Here is a 26,700-nt window from a genome sequence, read left to right as displayed (position 1 = left end):
TGCCTGGAAATTCCAGGCATGCGAAGTGCATCCAAGTCGGTGCTCCTGCTCCTGTGGCGACCGAGCAAGCCAGTGAGTGAGCGGCGGGTCGTGGGGCTGCCCCATCTGTAAAGCAGCATGGCTGGGGCAGCCCCACGACCCGCTGCTCGCTCGCTGGCTTGCCGCGGGAGCAGCAGCGCCGGCCCGGATGCACTACGCATGCCCGGAAATTCCAGGCATGCATAGTGCATCCAACGTGCGTCATGACGCCCCGCCCCGGGGGGTGTGCCTCCGCTCTGCCACCCCAGGCGGTAGAGAGGCTTCCTCCGACACTGCTAGAGCCAAGTAATGCCCAGAGACATAAGGATGAAAAGATAACCTTTTAAAAATTATGTAATTCCTTCTGTCCAGTGAAACAAACCATGCTAATAAATGTGTTATCTGTGAAATCAGATACTGTCTCCATAATATGGCAAACACACAAATGTGCAATTGTCACTTTCTAGTGCCTAGAGGAATGCTTCTAATTTCCTTTGTATTTAATTTATTACCTGTGGCCAACCACAGAGCTCGATCCAACTGCCTAGGTTTCTGCTTCCATTTTCTGTTGCCCACTGAGTTTGGATCACCAAGTGGGCAGAGTAAACACAGCAGAACTTGCCTTTTGAAATCCAACTGCTTTGTCACAGAAATGTATTCTTTACTGCTTTGGTTCTCAGTGAAAAGCATCTAAGACTATGGTTCCTCCAAACAAGGATTCAGGAATATAAGACCTTCACAGGTATTTAAAGGAAATGAAGGCAACCTAAAACTGTGTGGTTGCAGTGGTGGGTAGAGTGGAGATCTCAATTCTATAAAAAGATAAAGGTAAAGGTACCCCTGACCATTAGGTCCAGTTGCAGACAACTCTGGGGTTGCGGCGCTCATCTCGCTCTATAGGCTGAGGGAGCTGGCGTTTGTCTGCAGACAGCTGCAGTCATGTGGCCAGCATGACTAAGCCGCTTCTGGCGAACCAGAGCAGCGCACAGAAACACTGTTTACCTTCCTGCCGGAGTGGTACCTATTTATCTACTTGCACTTTGACGTGCTTTCGAATTGCTAGGTTGGCAGGAGCAGGGACCGAACGAACCGCTGACCTTCTGATTGGCAAGCCCTAGGCTCTGTGGTTTAGACCACAGCGCCACCCGCATCCCTTATTTCTATAGTAGTAGCTAAAACATTTCAGGTGGCATGCTGTTTCAAGGTAGGGGTTGCTCCTTGGATCTCACCCACTTTTCAGAAAACTGGGAACAGGGATGAAGAGAACAGGGAATCAGATTTCTTAGTAAGGAACTGTGCTTAATTTATAAGTGTCAGAGGTCAGTCCTGACTGGGGTTGCCTTTTCAATCCTGCTCCACATGAGGGCTACCTATGATGACTTAAGCAACAAATACATTTTGATTTACCTGTATTCATAGTGCACTTTTTAAAAAAGAGCAAACAGTGCACATAAGTTACGCCAGTTATCCGTATGCTTACCTTGTAAGGTAGGTCACTATTATTATTTTATGACTTGCAGCTGAAGGGCTGTGGCTGAGACATAGTGACTTGCCCAGCACCACTAACAGTCTTTTTCTCCCCATTGTTTGGCATACCTAACAACAACCACCGCCCCCCCCCCCCCAATAAGTGTACCTAAACTCTGAGAAATTAAGAAGAGACCTGATGTATAAGGCCAAAGGCTGTTCTCACAGTGTCCAACCAGATATACCGGTAGATGGGAAGGCAAATGCAGAGCACAGGGTCTCTGCACAGTCACAACCCTCGCATTCCTATGTATGCTTACTTGAAATGGAAATACAGTGCACTGAACATAATGGCACATACTTCCCACTGCATATGCTCAGATGCCTTATTCTCCAGTTCTAGCAGTGTAGTTTCTAACAGAACTGGGTATGGGCATAGCCAGGATTTTTGTTAGTGGGGGCAGGACTTGGTGGTGGTGGGGGCAGAACAAACGTTATTGGTCAGTTAAGTATTTCTATTGTTTTACTTAATGGGGGGGGGGCAGCTGCCTCCCTGCCCCCTCTCGGCATGCCCATGGAACTGGGTAAAAATGTGCAACCCTTCCTGCACACAGGAATTCCCCGTCTCCCCCATATTTCTGGCTGTGAAAGTAGTCTGGCCAATTAAACCTGGTTGGCAAAATGAATGACATGGTTCGCATGGGGTTCCAGGCTGCACACTCCTGTGCTTCTGGCAAAAAAATCAAAACCCTAGACAGGATCCAGTAAAAAGCCGGAAGCTTATTCTTTGGTGGAAAATAAATACCTGTACAAATAAATCAATTCTCTAATAATTGTAATTCCTCAGGTTTCAGGCCTGAATCCTATCTCAAATAGCTGTAATAGCACGGAAATGTTTTTTGTTAGGGGAATAATTTACATAACAGCGGGTTCCTGCTAGTTTATAAAAGGAGAAATGAAAGAGCCGGAAAGCCTGGCTGCTGTGTGAGGCGTCACGGTGGACAAAGAAAGGCGCTTTGCTTATGCTCAGAGACACTCTTTCCCCCTCGGCCGTGAGTAAGCCTGGTGCATGGAGCCCAAGCTTCGCGAGGTATCCCCTGGAGCGACGCTGAAGAGGGCGCCTCGACGCCCTGCGCGGAAGGCTCCGCTCTGCCCGCCTCTCCCTCCTTCCAAAACTTTCGCCCGACCTTCTCTGCCAAAGTTCCGAAGTTTGGTGACGTCAGCTGCGCGGCCGCCAATCCGCGCCGAAGGTGTTATTTTGGGAGGGGAGGGGGCGGCTCCTCCGGCTCCGGCGCCCGCCTGCTTCGCCTTGCCCAGTCCATGGAGAGGCGGCCGGCTGCGAGCGCCCCTGGATCGCTCCCAGCTCCGGCGGCTCTGATCCCGGGACCTGGGCGCTGCTGCTGCTCCTGCTGCTGCCGCGGTCTCCAGGGGACAGGCTGGGCTTCTCGCCAGGCGCTTCCGAGTGCGCTCCTGGGCTGCTGAGCTCCGTCGCTCCTTCTCCAGCAACCGGTTACCTGGACTGCGAGGCAGAGCGGGATCGGGCAGGTTGTGGCTTAAGCAACGGACCGGCCCCCTCTCTTCCACCCGCCCGCCCGTTTTGATCCTGCGCTCTTTCTGCCTGGGCTTGAAAGGCAACGCGACGAACCGTCCGGGGACGCGGAAAGAGATGCCTCCCGCACCGCCGGGCTTCCCTCGGCTGCGCTGAGATCGCTGCGTGGCGCCCTCGAGGGCTGCTGGTTGGGATCCGAGGCGCTTTTTTGGTGGGGTTCTCTTTTTCTCCCTCCTCCCCCTTCCTCACTTTTGCCTGGAGGAGAAGGCGAGCATGCTGGGCGCAGGGAGAACGAGTTGGGGGCGCCTTGGGCTGCTCCTCTTGGGAATGTGGAGCATCGCGCTGTGGCAGCGGACCGAAGGATGCCCGAGTAAATGTACCTGCTCCGGATCCAATGTGGATTGCCACGGACTGGGACTCAGAGCGGTGCCCCGAGGCATTCCCAGGAATGCGGAGAGACTGTGAGTACCAGCCGGAGGGGGGGGGCTGCTTTGCCCGCCAGGTTGCCGAGAAGGAGACTGCTCCTGCCGGGCGTAGATTAGACACAGCTGTTAAAATAAGATAGCCTAAGATAGAAACGGAGAGAGTGGTGCTTGTGCCGGGTTAGACCGCTGGCCACTGGCAGCTTCAGGGCACTGAAGTTCCTGGGGATTGTGAACCACGGGGAGGTGCCGGGCTGCTCCTCTTAACTTCCTGGCAAGCAACAGAGCCCAAAGCACTCCAGGAAGAGAGAGCCTTATAAAGAGCCTTTGTGGGTTTCTTTTCTAATTGCATAGCAGCTTAGCCATTGTGTGTAAATGCTCAGGAAGGAAAAGGGGGAGTGTGTGGTGGGAGAACCACATGCAACAAGTATGCTTGGCATTTTTCCACATGATGCTCACTGGAATGTCTCACCAGACTCCGCTGGCTTACTGACATTTGCACATCCACACTGCATTCGCTCAAGGTGCATCTGCTTGGTTGCAATTGGAGGGGGCATCTGTCTGCCATAGTCAATATGTAGGGTGCTTTAAGCCTAGGCTGGTATCTGGTTGCCTGCAAGGCTAACCAGAACAGTCTGTGACTAGTTCAGCCTCTGCCTGTTTCTACAGCTGGTTTTCCACGGGCACTATATAACTCGGTGTGTGTGTGTGTGCGTGTGCGCGCGCACCTAGTGGATTTGGGGACAGATGGGCCCAAAAGAGCTTCAAATAAAGAAATCCAAACATAATGGGATATGTTAAGTGACTGGAACCTTACCTTACCTTTCCCGTGTCTTGATAGATTCTCTAGAGCAGTTCAGGAAATAGTCATCTCATCCCTGATCTAATGCGTGATTAGTTTTCATTTAGCATTTAGTAGGATTATGAAACCAGCCATATAGCCACAAATGAAAAGGCCTGCAGAAGCGAAAGAGTCTTATGGCACCTTAAAGACTTAACAGAGTCATTGTGGCACAAACTTTCATGAACTAATGACACTACATTGGATGCCCAACATGTGATATCCTTTGTTGGCTAAGGATGCGTACAAGAACCCATTCCTATTACACATGGGTACAGTTTTAAAAATGTAAACAGTGAGGCTTAAGAATCATAAAATGGAATAGGTCTTTAACACTGGTGTTAAATGGATAAACTCTGTGTGTGTGTGTGTATTCATCATTCATATATATATATATATGATATCTATGTATCTATCTAGGTATATGAAATCTGCCAGCACAACACTTCATGCATCAAATGAAGTAGGCACTAGGCAGACTAACACAGATTTCTAGTTACTGCTCTATATTACTTTCCAAATACTTAAGAGCCTAGTTGCTTTCATTTGTGCACCCCATTGCCCTCTTTTTATCAAGTAATTTAATGTTGCTAAAACTTTAATCTTAAATTCTTGGAATTCATTATAGCAAAATCCCATAGGGTCAGTAATATGCCCTCAAGTATTTAAATACCATCTTTAGGACCAGCTAATGCTCATGCTTGTATGGTGAATATCGGCCCTAATGAAGGCACTGCTTTGCTGACCCTGTGAAATCCTTACAAATAAGTTCCATTGTGAATTAAGTGGATTTAGGTCCAAGTACATGTGTTCAGTATTGAGGTGTCAGTTATGTAGCTGGAAGCGTGCAGAGCTGAACACTTGAGATCACCTTCGTACCGTTTCATTATCTGGAGCCAGTAATAAATGAACTGAAGTATGGATTAAATACGTCTTCTTCACATGGCTAGTGACTGAGATTCCAAAAGCTTAAACTTGATTTATAAACATCTTCAAAGGAAAAAGGCTAACGATCTCGATAGAACCTTGCATTTGAAGTTCTCTAGTAATTTCACTCTGCCCTTATGAAAAAAGAAAACATAACATTGAAAATGAGTGTCAAATTTTTTCTTTTGGAGCCGAATCCTTTTGGTACCAGATGTTGAGCTTCAATCAATGGTGACATTTGATAGGTTCAAAAAAATATTTGAAAAGATGGTGTACAGTATACTGAAAATTATGACCCCACACTGTTATGATCTTAGTAATGTTGTCATCTTAGTAATCACACCATGTTTACACTTTGAAATATAAGTCTGAATAAACCTTCAGAACTACAATTTATCCCCAAATGTTAAATGTTTTAGAGGGCTTGCTAGTATGGACCTGTGGCCAGAATTAGACACCTCTCATGCTTTCTGTGCGCATGTTCAAAGTTAATGGAGATGTACCTAGTTTTGTGCCAGGACAATACAGCTTTAGCCAAAGTATTTTATTCCTCTTGGAAGCAGGTATTCCAAGAGCTCCCCAACCCAATTGCAAACTATTCCCCTTCTTGGTGAGAAAAATCCTGACCAAATCCAGGTACATATAAGGATTAAATACCTACTTCCCTCTTCCTCTCTGCATCCTGCTTCTTTTCTCATCGGTCTTTGGAATAGGCACCACTATCACAAGCTGGTGCTTTGGAGAAAGTTCCACATGCTCATTGGTATGACAGGTATTGCTTGTGTCCCTTGGGGATAACAGGTCTGGAAAAGCAAGAATTTTTAGTCCATAGCAAAAACTTGATGCATTTCTGGAACAATGTTGTGAATCAAAATATAGGAATTGATGCAGCAGGGTAATATTTAGTTCTGCATGCCTTTTACTTGTGTGCTGCTAAACCCTCTACTAGTTTGCCATTTTTAATACGCCAGAAGACATGGGATAGATGCCTGCACACCAGCTGCTTAAATACTCCAGCTTGATTAAAGTAGTTTGCAGTGCAGTTCTATACATGTGTACTGAGAAGTAAGTTTCATTGTTTTCAATGGAGCTTACTCCCAGGAAAGGGTTTATGAGATTGCAACCTTAACTTTCTCTATAGGATTTGAGTCCAGGCAATGCAGTTCACATACAAGGGAATATGCCCAGTTGCACTCATTGGAACTTACTGTGGAGTAAGCATGACTAGGATTGGACTGTAAACGTCTTAAGAGTAAAATAATACCCTCACATCTTAAATTATCTGTGCGCTCCTCAGTGTGCAAATAGTAAGAGCAATCAAGACTTTGCCAGAGTGAGATATGAGAAAAGCAAAACCTGATAAAGTTTCACGTCAGTGTATCATGTGAAAAGCCGCACATAAGCCAAGAAAGCAAAGAATTCACCAACAAAATGAGAATGACTTTTACTGCGAGGACTTAATATGAGCCAGCTTTTTGCCGTTCCTTTTGCTGTTAATACATATGAGCTTGTGTTTTGGAAATCACATTTAAACCCTCAAGTATCATTATGATTCTGTTTTTCCCAAGCTAAAGCTGGAATTATAAATATATTTCAGATTTAGACTTGTCTGAACTTAGTTAAGTGATATATACGTGATTGCATCCAGACCTCTTAAACCTACAGTTTAGCTTGCTGCTTTTGGTCAAATAAATCCATTCTTTCTTAGAAATAAAACCTAAATTAGGTTACATTCCTTTTTTAAAAATATTATTTATTCATTTTATAAGAAAAAATACACACACACACACAAAACGCGAACAAACATAAAAACAGACAACACAAACATTTCTTATACAGTTAACATTTTAACCTTAACATCTTAGGGTGGCTTCCCCCGGTCTCCTACTGCTGGATTTCATTGTCAAACTTCCTTGACAGTTTCTCAACTTTATTTACCCTCTATCATTAGGTTACATTCCTATGCATGCTTTACTTTGGAGTATGTCACATTGAACTCAGGTAGGACTTATTTTCCAAGTGAACATGGACAGTCTCTTGACCACATGCAGATATGGGATGGGGGTTATTGGTCTAGGGAACTGTAGAGTGTGATTGGAAAGAACCCTGAGATCATGACCACAGTCGATCTAAAACAAATGTCACTGAGAAATAGCATAGTGTAGGGTAGTTAACATGGTGGCCTCCAAAGTTGTTGGATTACAACTCTCATCAGCCCTGATCATTGGTCATGCTGGCTGGAGCTTTGTAGTGTGCCATGTTGGCTACCCCTGGAAAGGTGTAATGAATTCACGCCTGATCATTTGACTTTGGGGTGAGGGGGCTGAACCTGAGTTGCAGTGAAAGTGTGGGGGGTGAATCAGTGAGCAGAACTAACTAACAGAGACAAACTTCATACTCTGGGAATCACTGCTTTGTCAGAACATTTAAAAAGAAATAACTTGCACTGGCAGTCACATATCTTGCAATGCAAACAGTTTTTGAGTTTTAGCCCTTGGGTTTGTGTGCTTATGAAATCTGTGCTTGCAGCAGAAGTCCTTTTCCTGATGTTTGTGCCACAAATGCAGAATTTGGGGAGCTTGAAATCAGATGTCACAGCTGAAACTGGTTTCTTTCAACCTTGTTTGTGATCATTGGTAAGCATTTAAAATGAATTTTGTGCTGAAAGTGTTGCTGACTGGGACAAGTCTTGGGCTGCTTCTCTACTTTGTCTTCCAACCAGGAGCAAGAAAAATGAGCTGCTTGTTTTGTCATAATATGTGCAGCGATATATTAAAAAACTGTATTTGTTTAGTGGCAATTAGATCCTCAAGAAATCCAGCCAAAGCCTTTTAATTCTCAGATAGTTTAGTAATGCACTAACCTGAAGTATAGCTCAGGGAGTTATATTACATAGAAATTGTTTATGAGTACTTCAGATTACTTTATTGAGTCTCCAAGTCCAGCAGGGATGGGGAACCTGTGTCCCTCCAGATGTTGTAGGAACAAACACCCATCAGCTCCAGCCAGCATGGCCAGTGGGCCAGGGGTGATGGGACTTGGAGTCCAACAAAATCTGGAGGGCCACAGGTTCCCTATCCTTGATCTAGTCTAAACTAGAATTGCTGGAAACAGTTTTAAATCCCTTCATAGTTACCCCGAAAATTGTCCCTTCAGCAGAAGACTGCAAAGCGTTACTAAGGTTAAAAGTTCTTTACTAATTTATGCGCAATGTTGCATTTATATTAGGGACGCAGGTGGTGCTGTGGTTTAAACCACAGAGCCTAGGGCTTGCTGATTAGAAGGTTGGTGGTTCGAATCCCCGCTACGGGGTGAGCTCCCGTTGCTCGGTACCAGCTCCTGCCCACCTAGCAGTTCAAAAGCATGTCAAAGTGCAAGTAGATAAATAGGTACCACTCTGGCGGGAAGGTAAATGGCGTTTCCGTGGGCTGCTCTGGTTCGCCAGAAGCGGCTTTGTCATGCAGGCCACATGACCCGGAAGCTGTACGCCGGCTCCCTCGGCCAGTAACGCGAGATGAGCACTGCAACCCCAGAGTCGTCCGCTACTGGACCTAATGGTCAGGGGTCCCTTTACCTTTACCTTTACATTTATATTCCACATTTCCTCCAAGAAGCTCAAGGTGGCAAACATAGTTTTCTTCCTCCCCATTTTGTCCTCACAACAACCCTGTGAGGGAGGTTAGGCTGAGAGACTGTCACTAGCCTAATGTTATCCAATGACTTTCATGGCTGACTAGGGAGTTGAACCCAGGGCCTAGTCCAACACCCTAAACCACTATGGGTAGGTTGCCACCTTGCAAATGGGACACCAGATGCATCCACATAACTACCCCAGTGCTGAAGATGGTGGGGCTGCCATGGATCTTCTTACCCTTTCCCTCCTCAGTTCACAGTCTCCTCCCCTCCCACCTACCTCACCACATGTCTGGAGACTGAAGCAGGGGTGGACAACTGTACAAGGGGTGGACAACTGTACTGGGGAAAGCTCAAGTAGGAGAATCCACAGAATTTGGATTTAAAGATATGCACCCCATGTCTGGGTTGCAAGACAGATTCAAGGTGGTTTGTGGGAGTGGAACTCTGCTTGCTAAATGGAACATTCCCTTCCTGTCCTCTCTATGTGTCCCCCCAACCCTCCACAGCAGATTTAGAGGGTCATGAAGAGAAAGGGGAGGTTCTGCTGCTTGAGAAGAAACCCATTTTGCTCATGCATGGACACAATTGGCTGTAATCCAGAAGTGGAATAAAACTCTTCCTTCCCTGCACCTGGCTGGCTAGGGTTTGCTTCACCATCCAGATACCATTTTCTGCAACCTAAATCATGTTGCTCCCCCTGATACAGGATAAGGCTTTGGTGAGTTGCACGTTGGCAGGCCTGCTGGGGAGAAAAGACACTGGAGTGTGTATGACCAATCTTTAGCACAGGTTTGACCTGGTGGAAGCACTGAAAATGGCTTACCTTTTTCTGTTGATTTGCCAGTTGAAATATTTGCCCCCTGCACTGTCTGCCCCACACATGGGACTTTCCACTAAGCTACAGCCTACTAATGCTTTTTCGGATAGTGGGCACAGTTGGGTTTTTGAGAAAGTGCCCTGAGAGCTATTCACAAAACAGGTGTGTGGCATATTAGCTGCCATGTCTCTAAGAGAGGACCACAACATAATGCTGGGATGCCTCCCACCAGTCACCCTATCATGGGTAGGCACTGCTATGCTATCTCACAGAGAGACGCTCTTTGCACCTCTTCTCTGTTTGGAACAGATGGCATAGTGGGCTTCCAATACTAGCATGCAATCTGTACTTGCAGACAAGTTTAAAGGGATGTGTTCACTGTAGGAGAGGCTGAGCCAGATACTAAGTAGGGAGAGAAAACAGTGAATCATGTATTGTGGATTTTTACTGAGACCTTTTGGGGGGGGGGGGTGCCATAGGGGGTGCTAGTGGGCATACTGGTGCCTGTTGACCCCATTTGGCAAAGGTGAAACTGTTGATGTGCTTATACTGAGTGGCATGTGGTTCTGTTTGATCAAAAAGCTGCTAGCAATTGTTATAAAGCACAGTAACTTGCAGAGAGCAAGGATTTCTGAATTTTGCAATACACGGCCTACTTTAGGCTTGCCTCTCAGTGTCTGTTGCAATTCTCCCAGAGCTATGGTGATGTTAGCAATGTCACACATAAGCCTAAATAAACAATGCAGAAATTCCTTAGTGATGCATCCTTCTAGCATCAGGAAGACTAAATACAGAGGACACAAATGGTGGTTAAAACAAAAAATACTTACGATGATTCACATAGTAAACACACAAGAGTGCCTTCCATCTGCATTTCAAGAACCCACATAAAACTATTTTCTTCTTAAACCTCAAGAAAGGAAAAAGTCAGATGAAAAAGAATTTAGGTTAACTCTGGTTTTTTTTTTAGCCGCTTCCTCCCCACCCCCAAGGATGTTCGCAAATACCTTTCACATGAGCAGGTTCTGCTGTTGCATAGTTAGAGCATGTATGGTCTTCATTTTCTTAGTTGGATTAAGATGTGCTGCTAAAAGCCATAATTCATTATGCACTTCCTGTTCACAGAGTGTGGGAACTTTAAAAAGCATCCCTAATAATGGAGACTTGCTTGCCCTAACAGTCCCTTAAAATAAGTTTAAACAGATAGTACTGTCCATTAAAAAGGTTAAGCTTTTTTTTAGAAGTGCAGCTTCTCTTAAGGAGGGGCACACACACACACACACACACACACACACACACACACTGTATAGTGTGAGTTACACTGAATGGGAAATAAAGGCTTGGACATATTTAATGCCAATTTGATGTATCTGACTCTTAATCTTCTAGTGGAAATGTTGATGGGTCACTTTTAAAACAACGCAGACATGCTGCTCGTAGCCCAGCTGTGGGGTCTTGGTAAAACTGAAACATGCCATCTTTTAAAAAATATTGTTTACTGTCTGCCCTTTGCTGCTGAAGAACAAATAGTCCTGTATCACAGACAGCTCTGAAGGCATTTTGCCAAGTTGCATGTGACCAAGAATTAATAATAATTCTTACGAGCCTTCTTTTGTCTGTCAAATTTAATTTGAGCAGAGCAGTCGGCATCAGAGCTGACTTTCAAATATACCAACACAGACGCATGCGCACGCACAGAGCCTCAAATGACCTGAGGATGCTCTGAGAGTTTAATTTTATATGAATCTCTTTTATCTATTTAAAATATGTGTCTTCTGTGCTCAAGGTGGCTACTCATGGATGTTCATTCGGTGTTTACATGCAGAAGTGAGACAAAGTGGATACCTCAGAAAAGGCAGCTTCCTGTTTTTTTGTGAGGCTCTCATTCTGCATGGGCTTCGTTTGTCCTCCCAGGGGAGCAGCATGGAATGAAGTCTGCACTGATGGGACTGAATATGGATTGGTACCACATTTTCCTCCCCATTTCAAAACTAAGGTGTGGAAGGACAGCTTGTTCAAAGGGTTGATTTCAGTAAACATCTCCCTATTCGTTATGGCTCAAAGGTAAAGGGACCCCTGACTGTTAGTTCCAGTCGCGGATGACTCTGGGCTTGCGGTGCTCATCTCGCTTTATTGGCTGAGGGAGCCAGTGTACAACTTCCGGGTCATGTGGCCAGCATGACTAAGCCACTTCTGGCGAACCAGAGCAGTGCACGGAAATGCCGTTTACCTTCCTGCCGGAGAGGTACCTATTTATCTACTTGCACTGCGTGCTTTCGAACTGCTAGGTTGGCAGGAGCTGGGACCGAGCCCTAGGCTCTGTTTAATTAAAGGCTTAAAGCATCCTTTAATTATTCATTTCCTGATTGCATTCCACTGTTGGCAATGGTCTCTCCTACCTCGTGTGTTTTCCAGTGGCTCCTTCTCCTGGTTACCAACTCTTTAATTCATTTCCTGAACTGAGCTAAATAAAGGGCCACTACCTTGGAGAACCAGGAATTGATTCAAAACACCGCAAATGGAGAGACCTTTGTGGCCTGCGATCCTAAACACAATTTCTAAGTACTGTAGAAAGTCCTGAATAGAATTTGCTTTTGATTAAATAGGATCTTGTCTGTGAGAAGGAGCACTGCAGGATTGTTATGGGGAACAGATTGTCTTATTGTGGTGTGTGTGCCAGAGTTTTAATTCGACTTTCAGCTGATTGCTGAAGAGCAACACCTAAGAAACATGCAAGAGCCCTTGGACTCAGTTACACAGCTGCAAATAAAATGTTTTAAGTGCAACATATAATGGGACACTTCAATGTATTTTTTAAAAAAAAGGCTTGAAAAAAGCATTTTCAGAAAGGTTTTTATATATGTGTCAATTTCACCCTTGTGTGGAAAAAGTTCTGAAACAGAGGCTGGAGATGCAGCAGCCATAAGTAACCCCACAGCCCCACCCAGCCCTGATCAGGGAGACACAGCAAGGCCTGTATCTGTTACCAGTTGGAGGGTTCTTGTGCTCTGTCAGTCTCTCTCTCTCTCTCTCTCTGTCTCTCTCTCTCTCTCTCTCTCTTTCTCTCTTTTACTTTTCTAACATGTAGATGGAAGCTGCTTTCCTGTTCTGTTATCCCACACTGCTGATAATTTGTGTGTGAATACAAGAACTACAAGTTGACCGAGTTGCCTGTGCCTTTGCCACTGTGGCTTATGTGATTGCCCCCACCTATGTACTTCTGGTATTCATGGATCTCCTGCAGTAGTTTTTGTTGGTTTAGCTTAGTTTATTTAATAACTTGCTTTTTAAGCCCCAAGGGACTCTCCCAGTGTGACTTATAATTGTTAAAACAACAAGAAAACAGTAAATACAGTAGTGATAAAACAATCTAGTGGCAAAATCTGATTGGGATGGTATTTGATATACTGGAGGTGCCCACTAAGAGAAGGGGGGAGGATTTTTCACTTAGTTGTCCTCCTACTGCAGCCCTCTGTGGAAAATGCATTGTTTGGCTTGGGGAAACCCTCTAAAATAGTGTGAAAGGTGACGTGGGGGTAGGGCTGTAGCAGGAAGAGGGGGGCATAGAAAATCACCGCCCTTCCTCTTTGCTTAGCAGCCAGGAACATAGGAAGCTGCCTTATATTGAGTCAAATCATTGGTCCACCTACCTCAGTATTGTCTACACTGACTGGCAACGGCACCTCAGGCTTTTAGGGAGGGTTCTCTCCCAGCCCTTCCTGGAGATGCCAGGGATTGAACCTGGGACATTCTGCATGCAAGGTAGATGTTCTGCCACTGAACTATGGCCCTTCCCTCCACTGGACACCACCACTGGATCAAAATCTGCATGAAATTAGTGGATTTCAACCAATAAACTAAGTCATTTGAGCAGCCAGAAATCTCAGTATAAAAACCAAATAAAATACCAAGGCTGCAATCCTATAGCACTTATTTGAGCATCATTGAATTCTGTAGGACTTACTTCTGAGTAGACATGCAGAAGATAGATTATACAATGTCTACAAATAAGCTCCTCTCCTAGCACCCAAAAGAAAGCAAAGTCAGTACCAGGAGAGATTTGCACTATTGGTACACAACAACTGAAAAGGCCCTATTTATGGTCACCACACCCCTTTTCTCTAAAAGTAAGGGCACCTAGAAAGCGGCCTCTGATCTTAATACATGTGGGAGAAGCCCATCCCTATGGTACCCAGATTACACCATGGGGAATTGGCTGTCATTACAGGGCAGGATTCAACTAACAAGTTCCACCAGCGGAAGTCTGTGCAAGGACTTCTGCTAGTGCTATGGGGCTTCCCCTCCTCTGCTTCGCTTACTACCCCACTGGGATACCGTACCTCCCAGAACAGTGCACTAGGGAGCAGTGTAGAAGAGTGGGCAAATCATTCCATTAGGCAAGCAGAAACGCTTACACTGATGGAGCAATCCTACACTGAATTCCTCCTGCAGCTTGGTGTGACCAAATAGGCCTCCCTCTCTCCCCCTCCATCTTCCTCTCTCTGTCTTCTGCTTGGAAAGAAACCTGCAGCCGTAGCACCCTGCTGTAGACAGTGCTCACACAAAGCAATGTGTTTTTTCAAGCGAAGTGTTTCTGAGATAATAAATAATGATTTCACACTACTGGATTTGTGTGTGCTGCATGTAGATTTGGGGCCTCTCCAAACAAGGATAAGCTCCTTGCTGAACACAGGTTCTGAGCATGTACAGTTTGAACAGTCGGGCTCAGGCATGCTGACCGTGAAGTTTTTATGAGGTTTGGAGTGTTGTGTTACATAAATGCTTAAATGCATTCTTGGATGGAATGAATAAAGTTCTCCTGACGTCGGGAACATTTTGTGTTTATAGCCTGATTTGTGGGGTTTAGTTAGCTCCAGTATCTCCCCCAAAATGGCTGGATCAGACCTTGGTGGTTGGTTGGTTGTTTTTGCTGAAAAGAATTTATTAAGATTAATTCTCTACACTAGTTGGTTTCCAGGAGCACAGTAGAAGCAGTGGAGGAATGGAGCGAAACTGAGCAGCATAGACTCACACACGTTAATGTTCTCATTAAACCATAGTTTGTTTTTAACTATTGTTTAATGTGGCATGCAAACGGGGCTACCTGGAAGCAAGAGGTGCCAATAACTGTGGGTTAGTTCAGCCCATCTCTCATTCTGAGTATTCTCAGTTAGAACATGTTGAAATATGGGGAAATTTGAGCCTTGATGCCAAAAGTAGGCCCAGCATGTTATGGTGCCTGTAAGGCTTATGCTGTTATCTACTGCTCAGATTGCTTGAAGTGTTGTCGGCCTGAACACTCTGAAATGTGGAAGCAAGTCAACAAGCGAATAAGTACAGTAAATAGATTCACTTCGCAAACTCTGTTGTAAACTGCAAACCTTTTATCCTAACTATCCCCAAAGTGAGACAGCAGCATGTTTTACTGCTAACTTGATTAAAAATTAAGTGTTATCACAGGCTGAGGTGCACGTAAAACACTTGCAGGTCTGCTCACAGCCTCTGGTCTTCTAACAGCTTCTCAATTGAGAGTTGGTAAAATACTTGCATTTTGCCTAAGCAGTAGCCTTCAAGGGAGGCCGGGGGGGGGGGTAATATCTGCTGTAAATGGCCAGTAACAGAAAACAAAAAAAAACCCAGCGAAATGCTTGGTTTGCATTTCAGCAGTATAAGCAAGAATCCAGTTGCCCAGTGGCTTGGTAACAATTTTAAAACATGGCAAATATATTAGTTAATCATATGGATGCAATCAGTCCTATAGGTATTGCATCTTAATGCAGCTAATGTTTTCTGCACCAGTGCAACAGATACACAGGTGTTCACCACAAAACTTCAATTACTACAGCAACATGTATATGGTACTATTATTATTATTATTGTATCCCACCTGTTCTCCCAGAAGCATGGTTCTGCTTCCCATCCCATTTTTATCTCCACAACAACCATGTGAGTAGGTTGGCTGAAAGCTAGACTCCATTCAGATGCACGTATGTCACTTTGTTAATACAAGATATGCACCATATTTGAATTTCTCCTTCCCTCCTCTTTTCTTTTCATGCTTCAGCTGAAGAATTTCAGGGTTAATTAACCATAGTTTTGTCTGATGTCTAAACTGGGAATACCAGGATTAGAACAAAGGGTGCTTCCAGACGGGTGTTTATTGTGGTGTTGGTTCTCCTCATGCATGTAAGGTTTTTTTTTGTGTGTGTGTGTGTGTGAAGTCCACATGATGTCATTGACATCAAAATGCCAGTCCATATTTCCCTCCCATTTAATCTTGATTTACCTTTTCCGGGGGAAATCCAATAAGTAAAAAAAGCTGTTCATAATGACTTGTTTGCAAATTAAGCCCCCATCTGGAAACATCCAAAGTAGCATTGTAAACCACAGCTTGAAGTTGGTTTAAGAACCTGGTTTGCTCTGAGCCTGGCAACAATAATTTCCCAGTATGGATGTAACAAGAAACTATAATTAATTAGCTGAGGGAGACTTCAGTTGTGGCACATAAGAAGGGAAGAGGGAAATGGTAGCTTGGGGAGAGAATGAGTAGTGAGCAGAAGACTTGTACTGATGAATGCAAAAACTTTATAACTAATAAATGGGAGCTGCAACAAGCTCTTGTAGTGTGGAGTGTTCCTGTTCAGAGTGCAAGCCAGCCAAGCCCATGGAGAACTGAGCTTGCTATTAATGTGTGTATACACGCACACATGCACGTGTATGTGCTGAAGGTAACAGCACAACTGAAGCTGCACATGGATAATGCCAACCAAATTGGCTTTAAGTCTTCACACAGAATGGTATCAATTATCTGGGTGTTGTTTCACTTAGAGGAAAAATAATTTCTTTTGAGAAAAATCTGGTCAGGGCTAGGAATATTGACACAATTGATGCCAAGGGTTACTTCCTTTGTGGGCATGGGATGGCCTTCCAAGCGAGAGAAAAACCTAAGGATGGGCATATAATTGCAGGTTTTCGTTTTCATTTTAGCAACTAAAAACCCTAAAGTCATTGCTCCACACATAATAAGTCACCACAGTCTTCTTCTGCATCATCACAGTGGTTGTAGCATTTTAACTTTTGCTGTGTTGAGCAGCCAAGCTGGCAGGCTGCATCAATGAAGAGATTTTATTTCATCCCTTTTGCTTGCCATGGCTTATGTAATTCCTTTCCATGGCAACTTCTTCCAGAGATGCACCAGCTTTCAGGCTGGTTCCTCCTACTACCGTGGGAATGGTACGGCCTGTTTGCTAGCCATTAGGAATTCAACCTAGGATTGGGGCAGGAGAACACTCAATTCTTGTGTTTTGGCCCCAAAGGGAGCATCACTGGAGCACTGGGAGTTTGTCTCTCCACACAACTGGCAGTGTTAAATTGTCAGCTGTGTGCTAAGTAGGTATGAACACCTGCTACTATAGTCATATGTTGTTGCATTCCAACTTCCATCAGCCACAGCCAGTGTGTGTAATGGTCAAGGATGATGGGAGATGTCCAGCAACATTTGGAGGGCCTAGGTTAGCCACCCTTGAGTTACAGGATTGAGCTGACACTTGTTAAAAATCATAGCGAGGCAGCATATAGATCTTCAAGAAATTGTAGAGCTACGCAATCATCCTCCGCAGATGGAATAACAAGTATATTGCCAGATTCAACTAAAGAGCCCTGCTAGTGGAAGCCTGTGCAGGGACTTCCAGGAGTATAACCGGGCTTTACTCCTCTCCCCCACTCTGTGCCCCCCATATTTGCTTGGGGGGCATTGGGAGAATCCTCAGAACAGTGTATGGGGGGAGGGGTCATTCAATCAGGCAAGCTGAAATATTTGCAATGATCCAACGATTGCCATAGTGGTAAGCTGAATTCCTCACAGAGAGTCACAGCTGAAGGAAGATGTGTCCCCTTGCAAAAGAGATCCAGGCTGACCTTCAGGAGTGTAAGAGAGTTGGGTTTACATTTGCTGCAGAATTTTGAGATGAGGCAGCTTTGGTTATTTCTGCCTCTTTCCTCCTTTTATTTATCACCGTCTGAGCAGCAGCATCTAGAGTCCTGGTTCCTACAGAAGGAAGGGAGAGGGAAACAAACAGAAGATGTGACTACAGCTCCTGGGCAATGACAGCAAAAATAATGCTGGCTTTCTTAATTACAGTGGTACCTCAGGTTATGAACTTAATTCATTCCGGAGGTCCGTTCTTAACCTGAAACCGTTCTTAACCTGAGGCACGCTTTCGCTAATGGGGTCTCCTGCTGCTGGCGCACGATTTCCATTCTCATCCTGGGGCAAAGTTTGCAACCCGAGGTACTACTTCCGGGTTAGCGGAGTTTGTAATCCAACGTGTTTGTAACCCGAAGCGTTTGTAACCCGAGGTACCACTGTAATTTTGTTGGAGGTGTATTACCAAGATTAGTGAGCAGTGTTGATACCACTGGTTTCACTGCACATGCCAAGCATAAATTTCCTTCAAGGAATTAGGTTTTTTGTCAACCCTTTATGACAGAAACTGTGGCCCTTTGGATGTTGTTGGACCACAAGTTTCATCATCTCTGACTGTTTCCCATGCTTGCTGAGGATTATGGGAGTTGTAGTCTGTCAACATCTGAGGCGCCTTAGGTTCTCTGTGTGGGGGATTGCCAGAATATATTTGCTTCCAGACAGGATTGCCATTTTCCTCAAAAGCATATATGCAGTTATTATTACATTTATATCCCACTTGCAAGAAGCTCAAGGTAGCATACATGATTCTCCCTTTCCTCAGTTTATCTTCTCAACAGCCTTGTGAGGTAGGTTAGGCTGACTGAAGGTAACGGGCCCAGGGCAATAATGTGATTCGACTTTATTTTAGTAATATCTGGTTTCTATGCTCTCTTGTGGCAGGATATAAAACATTCCACAGTTGGTGTGGAGGTGGTGATGTACCAGTATTTTGAAATATTTTCTTTCCCAAACCGCTGATTCACTTGCAAAGAAAATATAGATATGCTTAAATATATTTTTCAATCCCGAGTGATGGAAGATAGGCCCACCATGCAAGTTTCAGGAAATAGCTATTATATGATGGGGAAGGCTGGAACAAAAGATATTCTGACACACAGTGCCAAGCCCTTAAGAATAATGGTTGAAAGCAGAACGCTTAATATGGCTTAATGGCACAAATATGTTGAAACACCAATGTAATAAAAACAGTGCAAGTGGGATTTGAAAAGCAAATGGGAAAATATTAACATGAGAATGCATCTGGAAGGATGGGTGGGAGTTTAAAAGTGTCCTCATGTTCTCCTGGCAAACGCAGTGGTGGTTCTGGTTCTTATTAGAACAATTTAGAAGTCAACAAACTGCTGACCTTAATTAAGAATCTTTTCATAATCTATCATCCTCTTCCTACAGCGGTTCCTTGCTAAATAGTCCTAGGAACTTGTTTTGAGCTGGGAAAATGTGTGTCTTGAATGCTCAGCTTGTCTGGAACAAAGTAGGGTGTTTTTTAACCATCTTTAAAGTGATAGCTATGAGTAATAGGAACCCTGAAAATTATGGGTTATGACTGAATAATAAAATAAAAGAAATAATAGGCAGTACTGGGGTAAAAATATTCTGTAACTATAGAAGCAAAAGTATATTTCTAGAGTAGGTTTGTCAGGTAAACATTTTTTTAATCATTCCACCTCCATGCAGAAGATTACTCCCTTTAATCCCTGCCTGATACACAGGATAAAAGCAGGGATATCTGCTTTTGAGTTGTAGGAAGGAATCTGATAAACTGAAAGGAGAACTTTGTAGTGTGTGGAAAGGACCCTTTTAGAGGGAGGAGGAGAGAAACCAGCCAACAAGATGCAGTGCAATAATTCAAGCAGAAATCTTCCTGAGATGGCCACAATCATGATCAGATGCAGGAAGGATCAGGTCCGCTGATGTGCCAGGATTAAAATCACAAGTTCACTGCTAGTATATTGATAGGCTTGCAACAGTTTCCCAAACACAATTCTGGCGCAGGATCTAGAACAGTAGTTAATACACAGCTCATTTGATTTTTTTTATTGTTAATTTTATTTTCTACATTTTACTTTTTGTTTGTAAACATCTCTGGAATCTCATATACCCACTCTAGGGTGTTCATTTTGAACTTTTGATATCTTTTATGCCACTCTGTGTGAAAGAAAAGCCTTGCAGAATTACTGGAATGGTAGCTGAGGAAATAAAACCATCCCACTCGGTTGGGCAGAACGCTGCTCTGCAAGCTTTGCCAGCCACCTTCTGCTGAAGGTGATTGGATTAGGTTCAGTACCGTTCAAGGAAGCTGTGTGATATTTTATGTTTCCTTTCTTACGGGAACAAGGGCTACTAGACATGAGTCCACAGTGTTGTGAAGCAACATTTTCAGTAGCTGTGGCAGTTCAGTTGCCTGGGAGACACTTAATTCATGTGAATTTGGGGCGATGGCTCAACCCTGCTCTCTCCAGAGTACAATGAATGAACAATTGACTTGTCTCCTAAATATTTGTCCAGAAAATATTGACCCTTAGTTGGTGTATTGCTGACTTAAATCGGCCCTCCACCTATGTATTATCCAATTGGCTAGTGAAAGGAGGGTCTTGATTTACACATAGCCCTTGCTTTAAAAGCTGTTGATGCATTTTAAATTATAATTTAAAATAGTAAAATTTTGAACTGTAACAAAACAGTCAGAGAGAAAGAAGTAGTTGTTGTTGTTCCTGTCACCACTGCTGCCCACAGCAATCCATTGTTATTACCGTTTAAAAACAACAGTGTGTCTTTAACCCCCAACAGCTACTGCATATGCCGTATGGGAGGATCGATACTTCCAGAACAGACAATGAAGTAACACTTTGAAAAGATGTCCAAAGCTGCTGAGGAGCATGGGTTTGTGTAGGGCAGAAGCTTGTGCTTCACTCTTATCCTCCTTCCATTGCTGACCCATGGTATGGTTATTGAACATGAGGCTACACCTTGCTGAAGCTAAGCAGGTCTACGTCTTGCCAGTGCCGGAGACATCCAGGGAACCCTCAGTTGTGTGCCACCTCAGTGGTTCTATGATGGAAGGACAGTGGGATATAATTGTAAGATCCCCCCCTCCCCCAATCGCAAACCTTCTCCGGCTGCTGTTTGTTCCAACCAGTGGTTTGATGGGTTCTGAGGTTTTCTAACCAATGGAAGAGCTCTAAGATGTAAACGGAGGTAGAGAGATGTGGCAAAACTTAAATGATTGATCATGAAATTCGTGCTGGTTTACACTGTGACAACCATCCCTGAATTCATTTTTAACTGCTGATCCATTTTTTACCTGTTTAGAGAATAACGTAGAAGTTTTGTGAGTTGAAGTGAAGCCAACAATGATAATAATGACTTCCAACTCTTTTATCATCGGATAATTATTATTATGTTTGTTTGTTTGTTTGTTTGATTTATATACCTCCCTTCATCATAAGATCTCAGGGTGATTCACAGAATAAAATTCAGGATAAAAACAAGTAAATAATTAAAAATAAAACAGCAAAATAATAACTCTCGCTTCCCACAGAAACATATAAAAAGCTGTAGAGTATCAATCAGCCTGGTTGAAGAGGAATGTTGAAAAGGCCCGGTTGAAGAGAAATAGTAGTAGTAGTAGTAGTAAATTTTATTACGGCCATTGGCCCATATCAGGTTGAAGAGAAATGTTTTTGCCTGGTGCCTAAAAGCATATAATGAAGGTGTCCGGTTAACCTCCCTGGGGAATGATTATATAAATAATAGGAGGATATTTTAATGGGTGTGCTTCATACTCATAAAGGAACATTGTGAGGTGTTCCCAGCCATACACAGCTGGGCAGTGCTCCACACTCCAGTATGGAAACCTCCTGTGTTGAATCTAGTGTTGCATATGCAGAGTTCCATTCATACAACGGGACTTTCCCCTGCCTCTCCTCTCCCTGCTCGCCCTCAGAATCTGCTCCAGAGTGGAGATGAGTGGAAAGTTCCATTGCACAAATGGACATCTGCTGAATAGTAGTGTTGGACAGGACCCACTTGTAGAGAAGGGTGGATACATCAGTATAACAACTGGGAGATAAGAACCTTGGAATCTGGAGCTCTGGCAGCTCTTGGCCACTGGGGAAGGCTGGGCTGATGTCCACTTTTTTCCTGGAGTAACAAGGGAGCTGGCAGTTCATCTGAAAATCAAGGGAAGAGAGAGCTTTTTTTTAATAAGCATAAATTAATACAATATTTAACTTCAGATGAAATCTGACATCTTTGATATGTGTATTGTTAACAGCAGGAGATAATGAGTGGGATGAAATTGATTTTCAACTATTTGAATTGTTCAGTAACATGACGGGGGGGGGAAGTAATTCATTTGTTTGGAAAGGTTATATCTGCCAAATTATGCCACTTTTAAATTTTTATTAAGACCAGTATTGGATTTGGGAGAGCAACAGTGTTCTAAATGACTGGCAGTCGTTAATATAATTACTCTTGCAGAAGGATGGAGTGGTGAAGCAATTCAAACCTGTTTTTGTATCAGGGTTGGCTCACATCCTTGTAACATTCCTGTTTGTAGAAAGTCATACTAAATTAAAACACACACACACACACACACACACACAAAAGCCCACATTTTACTCAAATATGCTTCACATTAAATGGCTAATGCAGCATGTTTATGGGTAAAGCTTCCTCCAAAGGAGCTAAGCTCTGAACTCACATGATTGGTGTTTATGTTAAGTAGGCATTCCATGCCATTGTAGTCTGTGTTTATGTTTCTATCTGAAATCACTGCATTCCACTGTTGTTGCCTCCTCCCAAAAAACTGCCTGTTATACCAATGACCAAGGCTTCAGCTTTGCTTGGCTGCATGTGTTGAATATATCACAAAGAAAAAAAGTTTGCTACCATGCTTGCTCAGGACACAAGTCTCTAAACACGTTTGCACTCTACTTCTCCATGTGTTGGGGAATAAGCCCTTATGCAACACAAAAATGAAGTGGATATTTTGCTCGCATGGTGTGCTAGGGGGAAAGTTCTTCCTAAGGTGACCCAACTCCCTGCCTTTGGAAGCCTTATGCAAATCTGCTGCAGGCGATGGACTGTAGGTAGAAAGGTAAAGGCAAAGGACCCCTGGATGGTTAAGGCCTGTCAAACTTGACTGTGAGGTGCCACGCTCATCCCGCTTCAGGCCAAGGGAGCCAGCGTTTGTCCACAGACAGGTTTCCGGGTCATGTGGCCAGCATGACTAAACCGCTTCTGGCACAATCGGACACCATGGCAAGTGCCAGAGTGCATGGAAACACTGTTTACTTTGAGTAACCTGAAGGGAGGAGTGTTTCCAGCAACCCCACCCCCTCTCTTTGGAAGCCTCAGTGCTGCCTGAACTGCTGATGCCAAAAGCGCAGTGATCCTCTGGTCAAACTGACATTTGGTCAGACTGACTTGATGCTTGGCTAATTTGCACTGGACATCCAAGCAGTAGCTAGAACATCTAGGACCAAGGCGAAATGGTTCATACTCCCTTGTTATTTTTTCCAACTGCAAATATGTGTAATGCTGCTACGTTTATAGTATACAAATGTTGTTTTTTGTATGCTGTTGCATTTGCCATTATGTTGCTGTTAGGAAATGGTTCTTGCAAATGCTGATTTGTGGTATATTGCTGTTTTCCTTGTTGCAAGACACCTTGAGCATAAGTGTGTGTGTAGGAAAAAATTACGAAAATTAAGTGACGATGAAATGCAGCCTTGGTCCTATTCCTCCCAAGAACAGCCTGATGTCAAGCTGCTGGAGCCTTGTCCTACCCACTAATCAAAATACCAAAGATCTAGGTGTGGATGATAATATTTTTTTTAGTCTCGGTGCGGGAGTGTCCTTAAAGTCAGGGCTTTTCTAGAAAATACCTATTTTGATGGAAAGAAAACTAAAACAGCAATCAACGGTTCAGTTATGAGACTTTCCCAGAAGGGAGACAGATTGGGGGGCAGAGGGAAGAAGAGGTTGTTAGGAACATCCAGAGCGGTGAGGCGGTGCCACACCATTGCCCTCCTGACAGCAGTGGTGCTGCTGTTTTCCAGCATGAGTGGGGAGGCAGGTCAGCTTGGTGGGAAAGTTGGGGTTGTGTGGGCTGGGTGCACCGGTGGAAGTGCTGGATTGGCTCTGTCACTCTGTGAGCACGTCCTTGACCTCACAGCTGCACAGTCTTGCTCCTAGTTGTGGGAGTGAGTTGGTAAAACAACTGTGCTGTCTAAATGCAGCTTGAACAAAGTGGAGAAAGAAGGAGGATAGTTGCAGTAACACTGAAAGACAGGGAGGACAATGGGGTCGGAGAACAGAGGCACTGCTGTTACCTACCCTTCCACTCTGTCTTACAAATACCTGAAAGGAAAGAAGACGTTGGGGGGAAACGGACTGGAGAGTATAGAAGTGCAACTCAGGAGCACCGAGAGAAATAAGGGCTGGTGTGTCCAAGCAGTTATAGACCCAAGCAAAGGGAAGTGGTCTATGGCTTGATTTACAAGGGAGGATGGGAGCTGGAGGTAACTGGCTTTTCTGAAGAAGTATCCGAAGAAGTGTGCATGCACATGAAAGCTCATACCAAGAACAAACAAAGTTGGTCTCTAAGGTGCTACTGGAAGGAATTTTTTTTTTTTTGGCTTTTCTACAGTGAGCTTAGCACTTCCTGTGTGGTGCCCTTCCTTCTAGGGCTCTTGGAAGCCAATCAATGGAGTTTCAGTGAGGCTTTGGTTAGACTGCAACAGGGTGGAGGTAGGATGTTTCAGATGTTCCCTGTCTGTGAGCCCATAGTGCTGCCTGGCAAATTGGTGAGTTACCAAACTGAAGTGCCTTCATCCACCAGCCGCATTAGCAGTACATGGAGAATATGGGACATTGGTCTGGCTTCTGGGGTGCCTGATTTGATACCCCTGTTAATGTTCAATGTGCAGCTGGTGATGGGAAGTGACTGTAATGCAAAGTCTTCCAATAGGCAGGGGTAATTTGTCCTTTTCCTGTTGCTAAGCTACCACTGTTAAAAGCCAGAATACATCCTGCTAGCCACACAGCTGAAGAAAAATTTAACTGCTAAGTCTCTCCCAAAGGGAGAGTGTAACGCCTGCTTCTTCATCCCCATAACAGAGGGCTACATTACTGCATCATTCATGAACCCTGAAGCACATTTCTGCCCCCCCCCCAACTCCTCTAACAGTGCCAACATAAATAAGTCTGGTTTGTTGTTTGGGTTGGAAAAATTGTACTGAAAGCTGTTATGGCCAGAAGGTCATGTGCCAGTTTTTCATTGCCTATAGCTTAGCAATGACAATGTGGCATTTTGTTTACTTCGAAGTTAAATATTAAACACTCATTTTTTAAAAAAGAAAAAAAGAGTACCATAAATATTTTTTATGACAGGATCATTATTGGGATCAGTAACTTGGCTTGGTTTTGGAGTAGGCCAAATTTCTGTGTTCTGGGTAGTGGTTTTGGGTGTGGTCATCTCTTTCCCTTTATGTTGAGCCATTTTCAGACAGTTGACAGGTGTCTCTGCTGTTCTTCATCTTGTGTCATATGGCTATTCTCTTAGTTCAGGGGAGGAGAAGGTAAGCTCTCTGTGGTGTCCTAGCAACCAATGACATGCTAAACTATATATAGCTGACAAATGTGCCCTGTGATTACTTGGAAACCACAAAATGCTTGTTCCTCCCTTCTCCACCTTCAAATGGCTAAGATCTAAGTGCCACAATGGTGGTTGTTGGTAGCTGGCGGTAGAAAACTGAGCCTACAGAAATGAACTGGTTTTTGGCTTGTTGAATTGGTGGGCTGGCCCTCGTAGGCTTCTGTCTGGAGACCTCTGGAGAATCACAGCACTTGCTGTGGCTGCAGAGATTGGTAACTTGTAACTGCTGCCTCCTGTGCTGTTTTTGCTGCATTAGCAGCACCAAAGTGACTTCTCCAGGGTGCAAGCCAGGGCACTGTGTATGGAGGTCCTGGGGTGCCCAGACGATGCACTTGGCACCAGCTTGGCTGTAAGAGTTGGCTAAAGGAGGCATAAAAGGCTGGACCTTGAGGTTATAAATATTAAGTTTTGGCAGGGTATAGCAATAGTTTTTCCAAAGTTCAAGAATTGTTTATTATTATTATTATTATTATTATTAATTTTTTTACAATTGGGTTTGAAAAGCTGCATTGAAAGTAAGTTCTTTTTGGGGGGGAAGGGTTTTTGTGTGTGTATCAGGTTTTACTTTGAATGGACTCTTGTAATACTCCAGTGTCTTTAAAAGTCATATTTGAAGTGGAATTTGGCTGTTGCATGTACTTAACATTAAGAGCTACTCATAATGAAGAAAAGCTGCTGCTCATCATAAAGGCTAATGGTCAAGAATGTGTATCATCTGCATGTTGCGTTCGACAAAGTGAACTGAATAAACACATCAGTTGTACTCTGGATGACTGAATCCACTAGTTCTTCTACATTAGCCCCAGGAATCATTTAAAATCGAGCAGCTGAGCTCATATTATGCCTGTAGGGGTTTTCCCTTTAAATTGATTGGCTGTAAGCAGTCTCTTTTCTGGTCTGCTTTGCATGTCCACACTCATCCAAATCAGACCCAAGCTTATTGGGCCTCCCACCAGGGAACTTGGAGGAAATGTAGCCAAGCCTGGCTTGGAAGCTGCTTTTGACTGCACTGCCCCCACAAAGGTTTTTGTTCCTTCCCCATCCCTGTACAAATGCTTCTAACGCCAGCTTTTGCTGGTGGGAAGAACACAAAGGGTGTGACTATAGCTGGGCACAATCCACCATTAGTGTGGAACAGTCTAATCTGGTTTGAGCTTCAGTTTGTTGGCTCTCATCTGTCTATTACTGAGGCAAGACAATGGTCCAGCACCTCCACTGCCACACCTGCAGATGTAAATGAGAAATAGATCTGTGTGTCATCAGCATATTGCTGAAAACATACTCCAAACCCCTCCAGATGACCCCACTCATGTAGATGTCAAACAATACAGGGAATGTGAATGTCAGCTTGCCTAATAGGTAATTACTTCAGTATA

General features: G+C 44.1%; 1 protein-coding gene across 1 annotated transcript in view; it reads left to right on the top strand.

The window, feature by feature from the left end:
• The first annotated feature begins 2,849 nt into the window (after positions 1-2,849).
• The window catches only part of LOC117041267 (slit homolog 3 protein-like), a 45,813-nt gene continuing 21,962 nt past the window's right edge, over positions 2,850-26,700 (top strand). The window contains exon 1 of the mRNA XM_033139845.1: positions 2,850-3,495. Within this exon, the coding sequence (XP_032995736.1) occupies positions 3,308-3,495 (188 nt within the window). The 5' untranslated portion in view covers positions 2,850-3,307. The remainder of the gene's footprint in view (positions 3,496-26,700) is intronic.

This window comes from Lacerta agilis, chromosome 2 (genome assembly GCF_009819535.1).
Source record: "Lacerta agilis isolate rLacAgi1 chromosome 2, rLacAgi1.pri, whole genome shotgun sequence".
Classification (NCBI taxonomy): domain Eukaryota; kingdom Metazoa; phylum Chordata; class Lepidosauria; order Squamata; family Lacertidae; genus Lacerta; species Lacerta agilis.
This window is presented reverse-complemented; position numbering and strand designations above follow the sequence as displayed.